Source organism: Montipora capricornis, chromosome 2 (assembly GCF_036669925.1).
Source record: "Montipora capricornis isolate CH-2021 chromosome 2, ASM3666992v2, whole genome shotgun sequence".
Taxonomy (NCBI): Eukaryota; Metazoa; Cnidaria; class Anthozoa; order Scleractinia; family Acroporidae; genus Montipora; species Montipora capricornis.
This window is the reverse complement of record NC_090884.1, coordinates 19,808,741-19,831,240: the sequence shown is the minus strand read 5'-3', so window position 1 is coordinate 19,831,240 and position 22,500 is coordinate 19,808,741. Positions and strand designations below refer to the sequence as shown.

Below are 22,500 nucleotides of genomic sequence, written 5' to 3'. Positions count from 1 at the left end.
AACTAGATCATGGAGAGTTGTGGTTTCAAATCCCATATGTAACTCGGATTTTGCAACATATAACAGTCAATGTAGAGATCACTCACATTCTGACATCTTAGAGCTAAAATGATCATTTTGCAAAAACGAATTTTCAAGAAACAGTGCAATCACCAAATTTTTGTGATAATATTATTAACTTGCAGTAGTATTGTCTCAGACCTTGGGAAAAATTCCTCTGGCACGCAGGGAAACGTTCTGTTCTGCTGCTCCCCAATAGCGCCTCAACGCTTCAAGGCTTGGCACTAATAAGTAATTCATCAGTTCATCACCAAGTGCAAGGCGAGAAATTGTACAAAGTAATGGAGTGCAGAGAAATTTGAAGTTTGTTGGTTGTGCTTTCACAGCTTGCATTTGGCCCAGCCTTCCAAGGAAAACTTGGCCAATCCTACTAATCAGGAAAGGAATGTTGATTTTGTGATTCCAGGGCAAAACAAAGTGGAATACAGAGAAAAAGGCAATCAACTGAAACAAGGGGTGTCTAACTGTTATGAAAAAATAAAAACACTGAAGCAATAATTATTATAATAAGTGCGTCTTAGTTTGAAATTGTCGGCATAACTGTAGACCAGGCCTCAGTTGTTCAAACGTTGGATAGTGCTATCGGCCAGATAAATCACTATCCAGTGGATAAGTAATAGTGAAACCAATTGCACTATCCAATGGATGGTGATTTATCCGGTGGATTCCGGTGGATAGCGTCCACCTTTTGATCAACTGAAGCCAGATCTTTTCTTGCCTCGCACTTATGAACGCAATTTTAGAAATTGCATAGAGAAGCCTGAAAAATTCAGGACTTCAACGGCGTTTGAACCCATAACCTCAGCGATGCAAGTGCAATGCTCTACCAACTAAGCTAGGAAGCCTTACAGTTGGGAGCAGGTCAGTTTGTGAGGCTCATGTGTTCCCTTGAAAGGACTAAATGAACAAAATGTAGATATCTGAAGGCGGGCTATAAAAAAGAACAATGATCAACAATTAGCCTGCGTAGCAGCCGTTTTCCTTTCCTTTTCCAACCGCTCGCGAAGGGGACGAGACGAAAACTGCGAGAGATTGCAAAAAATAAGGAGTAGGGGGAGGGGGTGAGGCGACACTCCCCCTTCTCACTCACCCCGTCCCCACTTCTCTATATTTTTTTTGCTCACGCCAGGCGCTCGCTCGCTTGTCCTATCTCCGTCTGGAAAAGGAAAGGAAACGGCTGCTACGCAGGCTAATCAACAATTTTCTATCTCGTCTTAAGTTTGTAGAATTCCATGCATATGGTTAACATATTCCCATAATATGGATATACGATAACCATGTTGCTCCATTAACGTTTTTTATTAAATCAGCGTGTACTTTGGACAAAGAATAAAGAGCCTTTTCCCATCTCGTGTTTTTTTTTATATTAGCCTCCTTGTCCGTGTAGGAAACTGAGTCTTTAGTTTGTAGAATACCATTGTTAATATATGGGTATACGATAACCATGTTGCTCTATTAAGTTTTTTATTAACCCTCACCCTAAACCTAACCCTTGTACTCTGGACAAGGAATATAGAGCCTTTTCCCATCTCGTGTTTTTTTTTTTTTTTTACAATAGCCTCCTGGCCCATGTAGGAAACCGACGGTCTTAAGTTTGTAGAATCGCATGGTTAATTTGGGTATAAGATAATCTCGCTGCAAACTGATTAACTCTTTTATCAAAATCCTTGCGTAATAGGCCAAGCAATGAAGAGCTTCCTATCATCTGGTACATTTATTTTTATTATTTTTACTCTCATCTGAATCCATTTCATACGGAAATTATATTTCTTGAATATCTGTCATTTCGGGAAGTTTTTTAAATGGGTAAGTATTGGTTTGTTTGAAAACATGCGGAGAAATTTCAACTTGCCGCGATTGGCGCAGGAAAACTTCGGACCCTAGTCGGTATCGTAAAAAGCTGGAAGGTTCAGGGGCGCGCAATTAGCCAATCAGATTCAAATATTTAGGTTTCCGGTCTGCTGGGATTCTTCAGGAAAAAAAAGCTCTATCTCGGTCAGTAATTTCTTTCCATCTTGTTAATTCGTGCACGCGGCTGTTCTACTCGTGGAGCAAACTGTACTAGGTTTGTGTCCATAATTCGATAATAGCAAGGATCATAGCTCACTTGATTTCATGATATCCGCAGTTTAATATATGAGTCCCGGGGGGGGTACTGCCATATATGGGCTATATAGGTATGTGCCGCTGTGAAGGGTATGGTTTTCAAGCAGTTTACTCTAGCATAGGGTATATAAATCAGAGCGTTTGGGTCTAGAATAGGGTATCATTTTTCACGAAACTGACCAGTCGCTTGAAGATTTTATCAAGACTAAGGAAACCAGAAATTCCCGCTCAAAAATATTAAAAAGTCGAGTCGGCAAAGTTTAAATTTGCGCAACTCAGCCTCAACAGTGTCAATAAATGGCTATCATGAGAAACTTCTGGATATTATTAACTCTCAAGTATCGGTATTTAGACGGAAATCGGTGGGAATTTACTCTAGTATAGGGTAGCAAAATTCAGCTGAACTAGCTCTGGTATAGGCTAAGGGTTCCAGGGTCCCAGCGGCACATCCCCACCCAGAAATTCCTAAAGTACCCCCCCCGGGATATGAGTGATTTGAAAAATCATATCGTTCGTTGATCATTCATCACTGGAACATTTAAAACTACGAATTACCAGCTCCTAACATCAGTGTCTTCAGAGTTCAATTAGTGAGAGAGTCGCATGCGTGACTCGTGTGACGGCAGAGTGGACATGCGTTTTTCAAAGCACAAACCCCGAGACCAGGCCCTAAAATTACAGACCAGCATCTATGGACATCATGCACAGAAGAATGACTGATTTATTTTTAGATAAAAAGGGCTACAATGAGCTCCCTGATTTGCTGAATGCCATTTTTTAAAGCATTTAAAAAAGTCCTAAAACAATAATCTGATAGAATAAATATTGATCTCATCGTAAATGTGTACACTGAATAAATTAAAATCACAATAATTTCAATAACTTAACAGAGCTATGCTTGTATTGGTAGACAAGAAACAAAGACATAGTCTTTGATGACACTTACATAATAACTTAAATCTAATAGATTAAGATAATGTTATAAAATGGGATTTGAAAATTTCTTTTCAAGAAATGAATTGTGTATTTCTTATCTAATCATGCTACTGAAGTTTAAACATCACCTCAACATACTGGACACAACAAAAATCATCCAACCAAATCTACTTGAGTGCACTCTAAATTTCTAGACAAAAATGAACTTGATTCCGTTTTGTTTATAATATTAGTTGCACAATGAGCTTGCAGTTTCGTTAACCCTTTCAGTCCTCAGAGAGTGAGATGTTTTTACTCTATCTAATGCCAGATGATTTTATTTATCAATGATGGCCGCTTCAGGGACGAATGGGTTAACAAAATGCAAGTCCACTCAAAATCTGTCCCCATTAATGGTAAGTTTACATTGCAAATGGCTCCCAGAGCTTCCCTGCTAGCAAAGGTCTCTTTTCCGTTTGTGTTGTACAGGAAAAGAGACCTCTCTTTGTTTCAACCGCTGTCCACAACTTCAAACCGCATGTCCCATGATATGTTCGCTGTGCCCCGTGCATTCCTTTACAGTAATTCTGCTGTTGTTAGCCCACACAACAAGAAGTATCAAAAGAGGATTCGGTTGCTAAGTAACCACTGGGGATGCTCAACACAGTGAGTTTCCGTCGACATGTGCATTAAGTGGAAAAATTCCACTAAAATTGTTAGATGACATACTACATGTATATTTGAATCAAATAATTTATGGGTATTACTGTATTACTGTACGATACATTACATCAAATGTCATTTCTTTACTTGGAAAAGTACCAGTAACCGTGAACTTCACCAAAACCTGTCATAGTGTGCTAAACTCTGTAACAAGTTGCTGCACTGCATACTCCACACCTTTTTCTTTCCGTAACATTTTCCCATACGAGGCAGCCATAGTACGAATGTCATCACGTGCAACATTGACAAGTGCCGAAGCAAATGACTCTGGTTTGAGTGACCTTGGGTGTCCAACAGATTCACCCACACCCATCCAAGAAACTTTATCTCCCCAGTAGGATTGATCAAACATAAATGGACAAACAACCTGTGGAATGCCACACTTCAATGCCATGCCAACAGTTCCACTACCACCATGATGGACCACAGTTTGACACAGAGGAAAGAGCTGGGAATGTGGCACATACTGCATGATGCAATGGATGTTGCAGTTTTGGAAATTTTTGCATAACATTTCCCACGACTTAAGAATGTTAGACTTTGGGTTGAGCTGTAGAAGTGCCTTCTTTCCACACTGAACAAGACCTGCAAGGAAAAATAACGACAAATACTGGCAGGAAGGTATGGTTCATGTGTTCTTCATGTTTTCTTTCTACTGGCCTGTGCAGCTGGCGGTTTTGCCCCAATACCCTTGGGGTTTGATCGCTCGCTCATCTGACAAAACCTTTGTTCTTCCAATAATCATTACACTGTAAACTGAGTGCATGCAAACTACTGCTTTTCCATTTTGAGTCCATATAATGCACACATTTCTGAGGCCATGTAATGCACTCATTAACCCGCGTCTACATTGTAAAATGAAGCCCTTTCATCAATTACTGGTATACCAAAGCAGTTGCATCAACTAAAAATCTTAGAAACAAACTTGTCACAGTAAACACACCCTTTTCTCACTTCCCCCTCCAATGCTAATTCTTGTCTAATCAACGTAATCAATAGCTTTCACACTCAAGGAGGAGGGCTGCAGTAGAGAGAGACAGGATAAAAAACACTGCATGGGTTTTTAGACGGTTCCATTGAAATGTATGTTTATTTTGTTTAGACTTATTATTTTACAAACGTATACAGTATATGAAACTGTCTTGCACTAAAAATGCATTTAACATATCTCAATAGACAGTGCCAGTTTGAAGGTACATGTAAAAGACTTGAACTGTTGGTCAAATGGTGTCACAGTGACTATGAAACTCCCCTTGGGCACACAAAACTGATTAAAAAACAGTCACTGTGGCAAATTTAGTATTTAAATGTATAGACAGAGGACTCTGGTTACCAGCCCAACACCTCTTTAATATTTTTAATAGGGTCCCAAAAATTAATGGTTTTAGCTATCCTATTCTTTGGTTTAATAAGAGCCACAAGATGCCTACACTTATAAGCACTAAACATAGTACTAGGAGTCAAAACTTTATAAAAAACAATATTAACAGCTCTCAAAAAAATGGGTAGAGACAACATTGTTTTTGGAAAATTAATTTTTTGCACAAAACAATGACCATACCTTCATTTAGAATACAAAGCAGTTCAACACAGTCAATGCTGGAAAAGAATCCCAGCTCTTCCATCGAACCAAAGCCAATGTAAACTGGACGGTCATCATATTTTTCAACCCCTGACAGGAAGTCTACTAAAGCGCTGGACCCTGACGAGGGATGATACACACTGATGTCATCAATTATCTCTGATGATTCATCCAGAAACCAATAACTGCACAGAATAACACTGTTGAGAAATAATGGTCAACAGCATTAGATTGATACATACACTGTTACTTTGTTCAAGGCAATAACTTGGTGATCTGCACATAAGACTGTTCATTCAATGAATGATCCCATGAAAAGTGTTAAAAGTACACCAGCTTAATCACAAGTCATTCCCTCTGTCCTCTGACAGGTAAATAAAGAAGCACATGAAAACCCAAACATTGATTGATCATCCATTAATTTAAGCAGCCAAAAGGTCAACAACCCTAAAGGTCAGTTTACAGAAAACAATTTGTCGGCCCAACATTATCGGAGCACGAATCGTACGTGTATTTTGACATCCGATTTGCAACAATCATGGAAAAACTGTGTTGGTGAAATAGCAGAAAAAGATCAATCATATGTCAAAGTTGGTAGAAACTATGTTCATTATGTTCAAGTCCTAAAATTGTGGGTAAGACTTTGAAGTATTTTCCATTTCAAACAAACACTGCTCTAGTGCCTTTTAACCATGGTTTGGTTCTGGCCCCAGAAGGCAAAATGTACACAAATTGATAATAATAATAATAATAATAATAATAATAATAATAATAATAATAATAATAATAATTAACAATTATTGGACGAGTTTCAGCAAAATATTGTGATTTGTCAGTGGCGAGCAGATCAACAGCCATGCATTTTCATATACACCAAACTTCTGTAGCTCCTCGATGTTGATATTTGGATTTCTTTGGAAATAATTTTCAAAGCCCTTCTTAATGATACCTGCAGAGCTCTGATGATATAAAAATATACATATGGGCACAGTTTTGGTTTTGAGGACCCCATCATTTTGACAGAGCTAGAGTGTTTCTTTCAGTAGGGATACATGCAACTACGGTATATCAATCAACATACAAGTTTTCCCTCTTGATCTTTGATGATATTGTCAGGCCTGTTAGATCTTATGTCTTTATTACTGTGAGCTGGCATGTCTTTTACTAACCTGCTTGGCCAGTACTGTGGTTTTTCAATCACTTTAGGACTGATCCCATACAGCAAAGTGGTGGATGGAGGAAGAGGATCATCAGGTCTCAACTCAGCATAAGGACACACTGGAAGACCAATACTGTCACAAAACTCACCAAAATCATCCAAGAAAAGTCTCCACATCCAATGGTCAATGTCGCCATAACTCACACGACCTACACAAAAGATAATCATGGATGTCGCTTGTCTGAATTTTAATAGGTCTTGTGTTGGTGCTTTGTCAATGTTTGCTGTCAGAAATTAAAGGAAATTTAAAGAAGGGATGTCGTTTACTGCAGTTTCACTAATAACATGCTGGTGCTACTTTTTAGGCCATGTCGCTTGTTGGAATTTACCCTGGCAGAGCCCCATGAATGCTGGCAAAATTTGAAAACCTCAGTTACAAAACTGCGTGTTTGGGGCCATAATAAAATGATATTCCACACTGTTTTCAGTTTTAAACATGGAGGAACTATCATGAAAGGGGTCATTTCACGTTCTGCTTTTGTTCGAATTCATTCAAGCACAGCTGATTATCCAAGATGGCAATCAACAAACAGCAACAAAGAGATGGAACCTTAAAAGATATTTCCTGTTGAACAAAAAGCGATGGTTATTAACACAACAACAGATACAGTATCACATGTTATAACACGTTACTGACCACATTGCCATTACTCAGCATGGCATCTGACAGGATGCGTCGATGCGGATCCGCATAATTCCCTAAAATCCCCATCCTACGCATAATTATGATATTTTCCGCATAAAACTGAAGAAATGCCTGATATTAGTGATAAAGCAGCTGCTTACCATCCTCACTGTAAACACAAAAGCCAAAGAGATTGACTACTTTGAAACGCTTATTTTCCTGAACATTGAACAAAACACGCCATTTTGTTCGCAAGATGAATTCCACACATTTTTCGGGAATGAGCTCAGGACTCTAGTTAAACCGTTTTCATAACGTACCCTTGAAAATTTAGCCGCAAGTTATAGTAGCAAATTAAATTGCATCATTTGTAAGTATAGGGACAATCATCGCGAAGTTGTACAAAACAAAGAGCCCGCAATAATTATGTATGTGTAAAACCACTGAAAATGGTGAATAATCAAGGGAATGGATCGAGGTTCAACCACATCACAATTTTGCTCCATATCTCCAAATTGAAACGAAATTGATCATGACGAGAAACAAAATATATATTTTTATTGCTTTATTTATTTTAGAAAAAGTTCGGCAAAATGCCGATCATTAACCCTTTTATTTTAATAGTGAAAGCTGGTCGCAAAATGGCGACTCGTCCAGATATCTGAATCACAAAGGGAACAAATTCAGTCGTAAATGCGACTGTATTGGTCGCAATTTCGAGTCCTGAACCATAAGCACGTAAATACATTAAACAGGCCTTATTATTACTTCTTAAAAATGTTTAAATTTCCGCATAATCAACACATGTTTACGCATAATAAGGCCAAAAATTTCCGCATAATCTTTAATTTTTTTCCGCATTCTATCAGAAGCCCAGCATTAGAGGCTTTTTTATTGCACAAAATTAATTATTACAGATTTCTGTATGCCATAACAGCAATCATTCGCATGTGCCTAAGGCACCATGTCTCTTACAGTGCATCTTCGTCATGCATCTATAGGATGCAAATTTGTGATACCACTGTCCTGCTTTCTTCTATCTTCTGCTTAACCCATTCACACCTCAAACGCCCTAGGACGCCCCCATTGAAGATTTTAATTGTTTGGCATTAGACAGAGTAAAATCTATTAATTAGTGTCACTCTCATGATCAGGGGTCAGGGGTCGATAGGTTAATGACTGAGTTTAACCCGTTCACACCTCAAAAAACAAAATAATATTGGTGCAAAAATAAATAAATATTGATACACAGGTTTTAGGAAGAGCAGAAGGAAGTTTTCAGGAAATATTGGTTGAGAAAAAATATCTTGCCATCAGAAACAAAATGTACAATGTACAACATGAAAACAACTTAAATTTTGAACAGAGAAACATAAAAGGTTACCATCAGCGAAAAATATTTTGGGAGATTTTTGCTATATTCAATTTTTCTATTGTAAATTTGGCTGCACGAGTTAGTCGCAAAATCGAAAGTGACATCGAATTCAGCGGGCGCCGTGATCAAGTTACCTGGCATGTTTACTCGCGAAACAAGGGATACTTCTGTGTCAAAATGATGCCAAGACACCGGGTTTTTGTTTTTGTTCGTTTTTTTTTTGTTTCGTTTCTGCAAAGTCAAAAATTTACTTTCCTAGAAAGTACCAAAAATATGTACGAAAAATGGATGGTTACCCCCTATTTTCATTTCATATTCCAATAACTAAGATCTACTTTTCTGCATTGTCATACCCCAGGGAAAAATTTCCTCTTCTTAGGTGGTATGGCCCTTAATTATTCACTGCAAAACTGTTATGTTATAATAATTATTATATAGAGCGGTTTTCAATTAAGTGTCGAAAGTAATTAGCGAATTACTGTGGTTTTGCATTACTTCATTCAGTGATTGGTTCAAAGTTCTTGCGCCAGTTTTTCACCCAATCAGAAGTGAAAACAAAACCAATCGTGGCTTGTGCGTGCACATTTTCCTGCGCTTTGTGTCGGCTTCGTGTAATTACTTTGAGTTTTAAATGGTTTACTGGATTGTCTTCGTCCTTTTTGATTGGCCAAAGCAATTACTTTGGTTTTGGTTTTACGGCACTCATTTGAAAACCGCTCTATTGCTCAGGGATTAACCCTTTCACCCCTTGACCAGCCTAAACCGGCCATAATTAGTATTATACTTTGTCTAACACCAGACGATTTTACTCATCAATGGGGAACCCCCAGGAGTCAATGGGTTAAGATAGTAATTTCATAAAAGCCATGGAACACCTTTCTCAAATGAATACAAGTTGAGAACCTTGCTACACATCCTTGTAAGTGCCTTGTGTGTAGTTTGGGCTTTTCTTACTACCAGCTACTTAACCCATTGACTCCTGGGGGTGCCCCATTGACAAGTGAAGTCATCCGGAGTTACACATAGTAAAATAATAAGTATGGTGGGTTTTATTAAAAAATATAGACCGGTTTGTTTCTGCTAGGTTAAGCACAAAAGGGGCCATTATACTGTACATGTGCAAGGGTTAGTTTTTTTAAACCCTTTCACTCCTGTAAGGGCCAATGATTTTACTCTGTCTAATGCCAGACGATTTTACTCGTCAATGGGGAACCCCACAGGAGTGAAAGGGTTAAGGCACACAGGCACCCATGGAATTTTCTCCAAAAACATTTTGCACTTTGTTGACTGTCAGCCACTGGCCTATTTGTTCTGAAGTCTGAGGAAAAAGGTCTATGTTTTTGTTTCTCATTTGACAGACGAAGTTGACAGATTTTGGCAATGTTTTCAAAAATGAAGCTTAACCCATTGACTCCTAAGAAAAGACTTAGTAGACTTTACTCTTTCAAACACCAAACGATTTTACGCGTCAATGTGGGGTGGTCTTGGGAGTCAATGGGTTAATTATTTAAACCAGAGGGGAAAAGTCCAAGGCAAACCTTTTAAGGTTACATGTAATTCTAGGCCACGTGCAAAATTTTAGCTGATTTTGCGCACAATAATATTGAAACAGCCCGAAATCTGACAGAGCCCTTTAGTTTTCATGCTTTTCACAGTTTGTCAGTGATTTTATGCCTGAATGGACATTTACATGACTGTATTTGATCACTTCAAACAATGAAATAATCTTACATAACATTTGACAAAATATATAATAGACTTTCTTGTTAGTTTTCTGATAGAAGAAAAAAGACATTTCAAAAATACCTCGGGGTGACTCGCGTAGTCTCTCGTACAAATCAGGATAAGCATCGACAAATTTGCTCTCAAATGTCACAGGGGGTGTTCTAACAAAATCAATGAAAACCAGATTAGGTACAAATAATCAATAACAATCATTTTTATTACAATAAGAAGTCAAGACGTTTTGACCTCGCTGAGGTCATTTTAAAGTGCGAGTAAAAACATACAAGTATAAAACATACATTGTAAGCATACATGTAAATATCTTTCTAACTGTTCAAAATAGTTTTAAAAGATTAATATTTAAAATTGTCACAAACGCTAAAATGCAATACAATATGTAACATAAGTGGTAAATACTTGTGAAGTTAACAAACTGAAAGGGAACAGAAAACAATGAAACAATAAACAACAATAAGCTTTTTTGATCCAAACAAATCCTTTTGCGAGGATCGTATCACACTGTTTAATGTTTCGAGTTGGTTTCAGTTCTTAAACACATTGACCCCTGGGAATGAGACTGTAGCGCCGTATGAATGGATGTAAAATCTATTGTCTTAACGTGCTAATTGTAAGTTGTTACTTGCAAATTTATTCATAAAAATAGTATAAGTTCCGGTCCATGTGTAATTGTTAGTCTTGCCAGAAGCAGTTGACGTGTCGTTTTTGCGAACAGGATGACATCGGACTCGATGAAACTTAGAACTTTTGATCTGGTAACAACGAATTCAAGCTGTGGCGACTAGTCCTTTTATATTTAACTGTGGCGGCTACGGCCATCCACAGAGACTTTTATTCAGTGTCTGATGCCAGACTTACTGACGTTAACTGGGGACATCCTAGGGTGTTTGAGGTGTCAATGGATCAATAAATAACATTTTGAATATACTGGTAAGACAATCAAATTAATTTTGCTCTGACACTTCCTTAAAATTTGAAAAACTTTTTGCAATGTCATTCGCCTCCCTATCATGCTGCTCTCTGAGATGGTTTCTGACTGGCGATCCTTTGTGTTTTCCAATCCATTGGTTTGTGTGGTTTGACACATAACCTACACAACCTCAGCATCACACACTCAGGTCACCACACAACGCTGATTTTCAAAGGGGGAGGGGGAAGCTTGTCTTTCCTCACTTTGATCTTTGATTTCGACTTGATTTTTCATCTTGTGCATGTTGTAGTTTAAACTTAGGTTAAACTACTGTTACAGTTAACACTACTGGATGCTCTGCCCATTGAGTTAAAAGAACTTACAGTGAGCTAGTAGGCACTTTATCCAGGTTCTTAGACAAGGTGTCCTGCTGGTATGCAGGCTTGACAATGTCATTTTATTCAATGTGATAATGCAACTACATTGTTGTATAATTTGTCAATGTTGGTATCATGTGTCCACAAGAAAGATGATAGGCTACACAGTAGTTACTTTGCAACAGTGGATGGTAAGATTTGAACCACTTATTAATTTATTTAATGAACTGAACTAATTCTTTCAACCAGTCTTGAGAGAATTCCCTCCACAACCAGAATAATCCATTGTAGAGTGAGGATTAAGTTACATGTAGGTTACTATAAAATAGATTTGTTGGTTCTCCACTCAGCTCAGCTGGGATGTTTTTCACCATGGTTGTATTCCACTCTCTCCTTCCTCTGAAACCTACTGGTAACTTTTGATTTGATTTATCTGATCTGTGTAATTGATTTGTCCCCAATTTGAAGAAGACAAGATTTGTCTTGCGCTAAATTACCTCTTGCTAGTTCTTAACAGTTCAGGGGCCGTACTTAAAATTACAGCCCATGTTTTTCCCCTTAGATTTATTTGGAGGAAAGCTAAAATTTCTGAAAAAGTTTAAAGTCCTTCCCTCAAGTGTCTTGGAAGAAATATATTTCAAAGGGATTGTACCAAGCATCACTTAATGCATCACTATTTGGGGATCTTGCTCACCATCTGCATTTTATACTTTAAAACATTTGCACCTGAAAGCAGCCAAACTAATCCACAAACTCCCTACCGAAACTCCTGACACTGACGTTCTTGAACTTGTAAAATGGAAACCACTAGTCTACATTTACAAGCGTAGGCTCGCTTCTATAATGTACCAGGTCTATCATAATAGTTTACCTGATCAATTCACAGCCCTATTCGAAACACGCAACACTAATACTTAAATTATAATTTAAGGCGTATTAATTACTTCTCGCATGTACGGTACAATATACCGTACTTAGTTTTTAAATTTTAGAAGTTTTCATTTATTATTTTCATTTTTAAGGTTTTGTAAATATAGATTTTAATTAAGTTGTTGGCAGGTCCACACCAGCCTTCAGGTTGCCGCAAACTGACCTGCCTTAACAAATAGTATAATTTTTATGTATGTATATGTACAGTATGTATGTACCGCCCAAGTGCGAAGGCCATAAATATACGGGGAAAAACAAGGGGCCGTAATTTACAGTAAGGACCAAGAAAATGAGAATAGAAAGATATTTATCATACATGTATCTCTGTGGTAATCAGCTGCGCAGGAAAGGAAACTAGTGAAAGTCATGTGGAAGGTTCAACCGCCATAAAAATATCTGGGATATGAAAAAATTATTAATGATAAAACTTCCTGGCTTTTTAACATAGTTGCTTGCAAGATTCAAAAACTTTTATATCTTTATGCAACAGAAAAGACATGAAAAACTTGTACTGTAGAATATGGCCTTCTAATTTTGATAGCCAATCTCTGCACACATACTATATGCTAAATATGCATTAAACTTTAATATTAAAGGGGTGACAATGATAACTGTTCCTTTTCTTTGAATTCCTTTTAAGGCTTAGTGTGTTCTAACAGGCAATTTTTTTTGCAAAGCAACTTAAATGTTTGGTAATAAGATCAAATCTGATTGGTGGGTTGATTAAAGGTGGTTTCTGAAATTGCAATTATTATTCTAATATACAATAGTTTACTGCGGTAGCCGCAAATGTAACAGCTGACACCGATTGCACAATCATGAGTATCATTATTTTCACCTTGTAACAGCAAATGGAGATGCAGCAACACATGGTACATCAAAGTACTTTGCAATGAACCATCCTTCACAAGCAAACAAATTGAAAACAATTGCATCAGCTCCTCTGCAAGCTCTCAAACTACCATGCATCTCCATTATTCTTTCCTGCTGCTGGCCCTTGGAAAAACCTCTTCCACCACACACTTGAAGCTAATCAATAAGAAATCAATAAAACAACTTAGTTGAGTTCATTCGTGCTTAATCCTGATTTATGGGTATTTCTTTATGAGCTGGGCACTTATTAGGCAAAGATCACACCTTGCTTTGAGCAAAGAGGGCAAATTATGGACTAAAATCATCTCTTTTCAGAACTGCTAAATTGAAAATGTCAACACCCAATTTGATTGTTCTCATAATAAATTAATAATTGTAAAGATGAGTAGGGGAACAGGGAGGGCGCAGTGGCCACCAATGTGGCCCGGGTTCAATTCCCAGAATCAGAGCCATATGTGGGTTGAGTTTGTTGGTTCTCTTCTCTGCTTCAAGAGATTTTTCTCCGGGTACTCCAGTTTTCCACTCTCCACAAAAAGCAATATTTGATTAATTGATTTGAATTTAGTTAAGTTCATTGGCGTCCTCCATTAGCGTTCTTGTGCTAAGTCCACTGACACTAATAAATAAAGTTATCATAATATTATTGTTATTAGGAATAAGAAAGATAAAAAGCTGTCACACCTCCAATTTTTCAATGTTACGGGGTCCAGTATCTGTTCCAAGTTCATCCACCGCGGCAAAGTCAATGTTGTGCTTTTTAAGAATGTCATCAAATTTGAGCCTATGGCAAGAATGGGTAGCCAGTGTGCAGGAATCATTGGAGTTTGCATGTCTAGAAAAAAAATTTACATTTTTATCACACATCAAATCCCAGTGTGTTGGAAACCATTGATGCCCCCAAGAGCAGTAAGAGCAAACATTAATTTTGTAGAAGGAATAAGTGTTTTCTACATGTTAAGTGACATGACATAATTAATATTTTGAACCAGATGATCCGTGAGCGTTAAGTGGGTTGCCTGTGGTAACTGCTACAATGGAAAAAACAGGTTACTGGATCACGCTCGAATGTGGCATATTTCTCATCATCCCTGGAGCTGCTCAGTCTGGAAACGAAACACTACTTATTTACGAGGGTGAACTACTTACATAATGAGGTTGAGTAGCCAATCAAAAAAGAGTTTGTAATTGAAAATCTAAACATCTGAGATGCAAAATAAACTTGCCAACATGTGAACCTGAATTATCACAAATGATAATGCTTACGAAGTTAACACAAAAGCAAAGGAAATGGCTCATATTGGCAAAAGGTCTGGATACATGTAGTACCAGACATGTTACAAAAATTATTTTAAGAAATCTTCTGTCATCTTCAATTTGAATTACAAAGTACATAGTTGAGTATCTACATGTAGTGTGTGCAAATTAAATGCTAATAAACTATAAGGACAAAAGGAAACATGACAATGTAAAATATTACAATGTACAAAGAAAGTTTTAAATTGACATGATAAAGTTGATGGTTTAGTATAGGTTTTCCGACTTGAATATGAATAGCTTTTTTTATCTTAAGCTGGAAGGTGGTGATCTAAAAAGGATACTGAAACAATCATTAGAGAGTGAGGTGCAGCATTGCTGAGAATTTTGTAAGTCGCATGTTTAAAAATGTGAGAGACCCTATCACTGAACCTGTGCTCAAGTACGCCCGTAGAAAAATGCCGGGTGATTTTGCCGACATAGCAGGCAATACCGTCCGCACACAAAAACTTGTATACCACACCCGCACAGAGCCCACAAGGGACAGGATCTTTTACACCAAACATCTTACTGATTTTAAAGGATGAAAAAACTAACTTAATACCAAATATGCTGTTACAATATCATTTAACGAATTGGCGCAGCTTTTTGGTGTGAGATTATAGAAAAAGGACCAATGTAAGGTAATTTAAAGTAAAAGGTACGAGTAGTGTCAGGGAGGGAGCTGAGGATCACAATCTTGAAAGGTAAATGTAAGGTAACAATTAATAATTCATTTTCAACTAGATGGACTGGAAAAAGATTCTTTTGAAGGATATTGGCGAGTTTCATGATGTCCTCGTGAAAACCCAACCAATTGTTTATTGGAGGATTGCTCCGATTGGTTACAGAAACACCGAGAAGGATTTGAACAGGAATGACGTTTAGGCTCTGTTTACAGCTGCAGCTGTTGCTTTAACTTAAATTTTTTTTTCAAAAATCTTTAAAGGAAGAGCAGAGAGAATGCATCCAAAGAATGGTTTGTCTACAAGACATTATAGTTGTACTTCCTACGGGATTTGGCAATCGTTTGTACTTGTGGTAAGTCCTTTGGAATACACTCAGAAGGAACAAGTCGTGAATCCAAAGAGAGCTGAATAGAACTAAGTGCTGCCACAATTGGGAAATCAGCCAAGCTTGACAGAGAAAAGCTCTGAACAATGGTTTAGTGATATACTTCTTACAAAATGATAGTTGAGTGGCTGCTGCTGGAAAACTAGAATTTCTCAAAGTCCATTTTCCTCAGAGATATTAGCATCTTTTATTGGCATCTTAAAATTTGAGTTTACATAAAGTTTGATTGCACCTGATAACGTGAGGGATTCAGGCTTTTCTGTGATTTTGTCTTGAAATTCTTTGTGCCTGGATGGTTTGAACAGAGAAACAGCACAAACTGTCAAGCAGGATTTGCAGAAATATGTTACTAAGCTTTGATTGTATAGATAAAGTCTGACTTCCCAGACATTCCAGCTGGAGTGCTTTTTTTTCATTGTCTTTCCTGAATCGAATGGCTCACATTTATAGCATGACACAAGAAAACATCACTCTTGACTGGTGGGCGGCAGACGACTCGCTAAGAAATTGAATCAGGCGTACCTTTTCGCGCCTGTCTAAAAAAGGTATGCCTGATTGCAGGTTAAGTTTCTGGCAAATGATTAAATGGTTCATGGTATTCACAGCAAAAGACTCAACCATCTTCACTCCCACATGACTTACAACAAACAACAACAAATTTTGCATATTTTAATTATAGTAATCACAAAATCTCGTGGGAAATTAGGGACCTGAAACAATACCCTCTCATTACTAAATCTGTGCAAACAATTTTAGAAGCTACATAAAAAACTCCTGCTTCGTTTTCCATCAGAGGTGACAAACACCTTGAAACAATAAAAGCACTTGGCCTTTTATCAGTTTCTCATGAAATAGTTTCACTCGTTTTTGATATATTACATGAAACATTGTAGAGTGTAACCAGAAACCCATAATGGTTGAAACGTGTAACAGCCCCTTATGTGCTGGGAAACAAGCTTCTGAATATTCAATTTGCTAAATACCATATTTGGAACGACAAGAGAGAAACATTCACCCAATCAGTTTGCAAGAACACCGTGACGCAATACTACCAATGTTCTCGTGCGAAATTAACTGGAGCGAGGGGTTCCCAAATATGGTAATTAGCACAGAAATATTCGGAAGCTGTGAACGCGCGTTATACGTTTCAACCCTTACGGGTTTCTGGTGTAACTTAACATTTCTTTTATAAAGAGTGGATCTGTCTGCAATACTGCCTCTTCATACAATAAACTAAAGGCAGGCAAGGATACGAATGTGCATATTAGAGCAACACTAGGTTTAAATTGCCGTCTACTAACTGACTCCCTGGTTTTTAGCAGAGCTCCGCGCACCAAAAATATGGTAACCCATCTGTACGAGAAAATTTGGTTTTGGTCACTTTACAACTGTACACTCCTCCATGTACGCAAGTGTGACCAGTATCACTTGACCATATCGCGGGCTCAAGTTTAGAGCTCATTTAAACCCTGGCTAAACGAGAGCAAGAGTTGATGAGAGCTGAAACTCTTGCTCTAGTTTGGCCAAGAACTCTCATCCACTCTCGGCTAGTCTCATCCACTCTCTAGAGCTCTCATTGAATTTGAACCTTTTGTCTCGCTTGGCCGCGCACGAGAGTTTGAGCGAGAGTTTTGCGGTCAGCAGTTACTATTTTTTTCCAGCTGGCTCAGATAAAAAGGGAAAAAATTTTTTGTCTGATTCGGGGACCAAGGTCGACACTGCCAAGGCTTTTTTAGAAAAGTGGAGTCGCAAGGAAATCTTTGCACTAAAGCAAAGACATGAGGCAAGACCTTGTCTTGGGGATGTTTCCTCCAAAGGCTACCACAATAGGGAAGTGACTGCCAAAAAACATAACGCATTAGAAATATACACGCAGAAGCTTATTTGCGCACAAACTTCATTTTCGTGGTCTGGCTAATGACCATATTTACGTCAGAAATGGTTTCCCTAGAGTTTTTCTTTTTTTTTGCGTGAGAAACTCGACAAACTGTCGTCAACTCTCGCTCTTGTTTGGTCAACTCTCCAAACTGTCAAGAGTTTAAGCTCTCATCAACTCTCACTCTTGTTTCGCCAGGGCTTTAAGTCAGCTGTTTTTTTTTTAAGTTGACCGCTGACCAGGTACAGAGGAAAAATCCCCCAGAAAGACATAACTTTCTCAAATGTAGGTAATTAATTCTCAAGGTCCACACCTCCCCCAGATTTGAAGATCATGCATCTGTCTCCACTCCACAGGACAGAAACGGGGATGGTCGAGGGACAGAGCCTCATCCTCATGCGTAAACATTTTATAAGGAACCCTCATAATACATGTAGCTGGGATAGTAATAGATTTTTGACTTTTAAGATGAAATTTAAAAAACAGGTCATTGCAATCTTTAGTGCTCTATAAATGAACCTGATTGAGCAAGTGATACTCACACATTTTTAAATCCATGCTGGTGTAAAAGTGGAAGTGACGTGGACTTGAAACTTCGCACTATTAAAATATGAAAATCGAGGCGCGCGCTCACCAGAACTGGATATCTTTTGTTTGTTTACATGAAAACATTTATCTCAGCGGGAATGGGGTCAAAACTACAGTAATAAGAGCTTTGAATGACCTCTTTTCAACTTTTGTTGACAATTACTGTCAACGCGAAAGAAGGCAATCCTTTATGAACTGATTGCACGCACCACCAGCACAGTAAACTCAAAGCTTATCGTTTTACACTGTTTTTCTTGCGAACAATCAATATTAAACAGCAATCTTTTTATCAAAATGTACGCTAAACAATGTTTTCCAGAACTTCTGATCTTTTAAATAAAGAAATAACTTCTCGAATTCTCGATTTGATCCCGACACTTTGAGGAAACAAAAAACAGAAACGACAAGATCTTCATGATCAGCTGCGTCTGTACGTGTGGCGATAACATTTAACATAAATTATCTCGCAAACTGACCCACTTCAATAACTTACTTGAAGCCAAGAGCAATCGCCAAAATCGGGGCAACATCACCCCTAGTTCCTTTACAAAGAAAAATCACTCTCATGCTTTTCAGCGACCCAAAAAGCTCCAAATAACACTAAGCAAACGACACTGCCTGCTTCTGGCGTCTCCAGTACTTGAAATCTCGTTTGCATCCTAATAAGAAACACGACGAGACGCGCGCGAATCTCGCGCATTTCGTGAGCGATAATATTTGCATATTCATGCAAACGAACCATTCTCGTCACCAGAGCCTCGGCTCTCGGAAACTCTGTGTAACAAGAAACTATTTCAAACAAAAAAGAAATGGTGATGATGAGGGAAGGAGAAACGATAAAATGCTGTAGTGTGGGTCACTCGGTCTGTCATATTTATTTCGCTTCGTCTATTGAAACTCTCGATAAATAACGATGAAATGTGGACGCAAACTCAATGAACGGCGAGAAGACTGTCAAGGAACATTAACCATTAAAGAGAAGGACAGATACTTGTTTATTTGCGCAATACATCGAAGCAGAAAGTCTACAAATACCCACTTTACCTTCAACTGCATAACATTTCAAATCGGTCAGTGCACAACGCAGACTGCAGACTGCAGACCAAGGGTAAAATGCAGACTGAGGTTATAATGTAACTGTTGAAAAGCCCAAACCCCTTAGAAATGCTAACCTTAGGTCTAATGAGTTTGGACTTTTCCAACACTTAAATTATAACCTCAGTCTGCATTTTCCCCACGGTCTGCAGTCTGCGTTTTACACTGACCGCATTTCAAATTCCGTTTTCCGTGAATCTTCGATTCTATCCTTGTGTTACATGAGGGGGGTATGGGGGGGGGGGGGAGGGGGGGGGGGGTAAAGATCACGTTTCACATAAACTAAATCGGGCTTTTCGCGTTTCACGTGCTAAAAAGCCGCATTTTTAAGAGTAACGGACAAAATGATTTAGCTATTTCGCAGAGGTGAGAACAGTTTAATAACTGAGGTCTTGGACTTACCTCTTATGGCCACAAAACAGCCCTAAGGACCCTTTTTGTGATACGTCCCCATCGTGTTCTCGGATGGTCACTGGACATGTGACTTCCAAGACTTCCGAAACCTCCGCCATATTGAAACTGTTCCCACAAGACCCTGGGGACTGTGGAAAACAGGGGAGACCTGGGGGAAGGTTCATCCCCAGGTTCTTTGACCTTTGACGGAAGTCAGGGTTGATAAGGATTCAGTACAGCGGCCACCAGCTGTGTCCGGAAATGGAATAGATAGCTCTTCATTTTTATGCTAATAGATAATTCTTTTTCACGGACATAAGAAGCAAATTCACATTTCACAAAACAAAAAACTCTTCAATCACGCTTCACATTAATGAATAAAATCACGATTCACGATGCAAGAAAAACGAAATTAACGTTTCACGAGAAATAAAAGGGTCCGATCACGGCTCACGAAAATATCCTATACCCCCCTCTTGCATGTGAACATCGGCAGATACTAGCTTTACTGGTAACTGGTTCCTGGTTATTAGTGCGACCTTTTATTAGTACGACTTACCAGTGCGAAGATTGTCCCATTACTCATTAACTCTAAGAAAGATAATTTTGGATTTTTCAACAATATGTCGCTCTAATCTAACCCAAAATCATTGAGATAGTAAAAACTATGATATTTATAATCCATTTCCTTTGCTTTTGTGTTTGTCAGCATTATTTTTTGCTATACTTCAGGTTCACGCGTTCACAAGTTTGTTTTTGCATCTCATATATGTTTAGATTTTCAATTACAAAATCTGTTTTGATTGGCCACTCTACCTCACTGTGTAAATAGTTCACCCTGAAGGGTGAATCATCCAACAAAAATTGGCTATTTGAACCTTACGGCGCCTGTTCACTCCTCGTGCTAACATGAATGCACCAATTAGAGACGCTTTTGGTTGTTCTTCACGAAAAACCAACGAGAGCACACTTTGTTTCAGGGTTCCCCAGAGCTCTTCTCTCCCTCAGTCAAGAGAAGAGCTCTGGGGTCGAGATTGGCAAAGGAACATTAAGGGGGTGACACTTAACTACAGAAAGGCAATGGTTGCTAAGGAAGCTTTTTAGTCAAGAGCCCTACAAAAAGGTTGCACTGATGGTTCTTTGATGTGACTTTTTCAATGGAAATCTCAATCTCGTCCCCAGAGTCCCCTTTTTTTTGGTCAGCACCAAGAACATGGACTCTGGCCACTTCCAAGGCAGGACGTCCGCAAATCACGGACTTCCGGATCGTCTACGCACACTTAGGAATTTGAAACAACAGTGGTTGTCAACGGTTACAATCAAAGGAGAACTGTGAAGAAGTCGTGGATACATTGCTTACAAAATGGGAGTTCTGTTGCAACATGTTGCAATCAGTTGCTTTCTGATCTTGTTAGGAAACAATGACTGAATTCGTGTTCAGTTGATTTTTATCTAAAAAGAATGCGTTATCATTGGCAGGCTACACCATGAAATCTGGAACGGATCATGAGACATGCTGTATATTGTTGCATTTTATAGATGCAAAAGGGACAGGTGAAAATAATCACCAACCGGTGTTTTCGCCTCCTTTGAACTTTTTACGAGGATGTTAAAGGCCTATGAAAGTACCAGAGGATAACCATTTTGCTAGGAAAGAATAAACTCATTGTAAACTGGCCTCTTCAGCTTGCACGTTTTGTTTTTCCCACTTCAGACCACTTGATATGATGTTACTCTAGAGAACAGTTTCTTTCAAATGTCGTCTTATGCACGTGCTTATGGAGAATTCCCTCAAGAACATCACGTGGTCTGCAATGGGAAAACGTGCAAGCTAAAAGAGGTCAATTCGTTTTTGATTGTTATCGTAAAGGAATGCCTCTCTGTTCAACTACGACAAGGTGGTAGCGAAAGGTTTTAACCCCGTCTTTTTTAACTTGTTTTTTAAATGTGTTACAAATATACCCTATAGGTTAAGGTATTTAATGTAACCAACAGAATGATGATGTAATAATAACAAACTAAAAGGCTTTAGGTGAACAGTAGTGGTCACTGTTCAAGGCAATCTCACGGCTTGCTCCTTTGCTAATACGAGTGGACCTGTGAACTTGGCAGATTGACGAGCAAATGTCTCTTCGCATTCATTTTTAACACACATAGCACAGTGACAAATTAAGTCTTTCACTGAACAATGGCTAGGGAACACATGCTGACTGCAGCGAAGGGGGGGGATGTAACATTTAATACATCGGGGGGGGCATTACTTTTTCATTCCTTTTTGCATACTGGAAAAGTAGTGGAGGAGTTATTAGAGTTCAAATATAAATACGAACATTGGAATAAAACTGATAAATTTATCAACTCTAAGGTGTTCTGATCTATGAACTGTTGCTTTCCTATCTGTCATGCAGTGGGAAAGGAATGCCTCTGTTATATATGTTAAAGCAGTGATACTTTATTTGCACTAGGATTTAATAAAACAGGAAAGTTTTTTAAAAGTTGCAATAGTAGCACTATAATGTTATTCAATGAAAAGGAAGATGCCAATGTTATCACACATGGCGTCATAATTTAGCATATCGAAAAACCCAACTGTTGAAATTTTAATAGCAATACAAATTTAAAGTACATGAGGAATCTCCCAATTCATGCAAAGACGACACAAGGACTCTTCAAATGAGAGTCATTTGAAGTGATGTTTCACGGTAACGGCGGCGCAAGAAATCCAACGAGTAAACTAGGTATG

At 38.3% G+C, this 22,500-nt stretch overlaps 1 protein-coding gene across 2 annotated transcripts; it reads right to left on the bottom strand.

Annotated features, from left to right (window-relative positions):
- Positions 1–2,870: 2,870 nt before the first annotated feature.
- Positions 2,871–19,879, bottom strand: LOC138039032 (uncharacterized). Of its 2 annotated transcripts, none has more exons than XM_068885187.1 (7): positions 19,767–19,879; positions 14,120–14,270; positions 13,404–13,594; positions 10,412–10,491; positions 6,556–6,754; positions 5,366–5,586; positions 2,871–4,389 (listed from the first exon to the last, which is right to left on the bottom strand). In XM_068885187.1, the coding sequence occupies exons 1-7, from the start codon at positions 19,874–19,876 to the stop codon at positions 3,932–3,934; spliced, it is 1,410 nt and encodes a 469-aa protein (XP_068741288.1). In that variant the 5' UTR covers positions 19,877–19,879; the 3' UTR covers positions 2,871–3,931. The 2 variants fall into 2 exon arrangements, with proteins under 2 accessions (XP_068741288.1, XP_068741289.1); XM_068885188.1 differs by lacking the exon at positions 19,767–19,879 and adding an exon at positions 18,763–18,936.
- Positions 19,880–22,500: the final 2,621 nt, after the last annotated feature.

Bases quoted from the DNA above. Each gene is read 5' to 3' on its own strand.
- LOC138039032 (XM_068885187.1), bottom strand. From the start codon at position 19,876: ATGGCGGAGGTTTCGGAAGTCTTGGAAGTCACATGTCCAGTGACCATC. The intron at 14,271-19,766 runs GTAAGTCCAAGA...TTTTTTTTCTAG, and splicing joins CTGTTTTGTGGCCATAAGAG to ACATGCAAACTCCAATGATT. The intron at 6,755-10,411 runs GTATTTTTGAAA...TCTTTTGTGTAG, and splicing joins ACTACGCGAGTCACCCCGAG to GTCGTGTGAGTTATGGCGAC.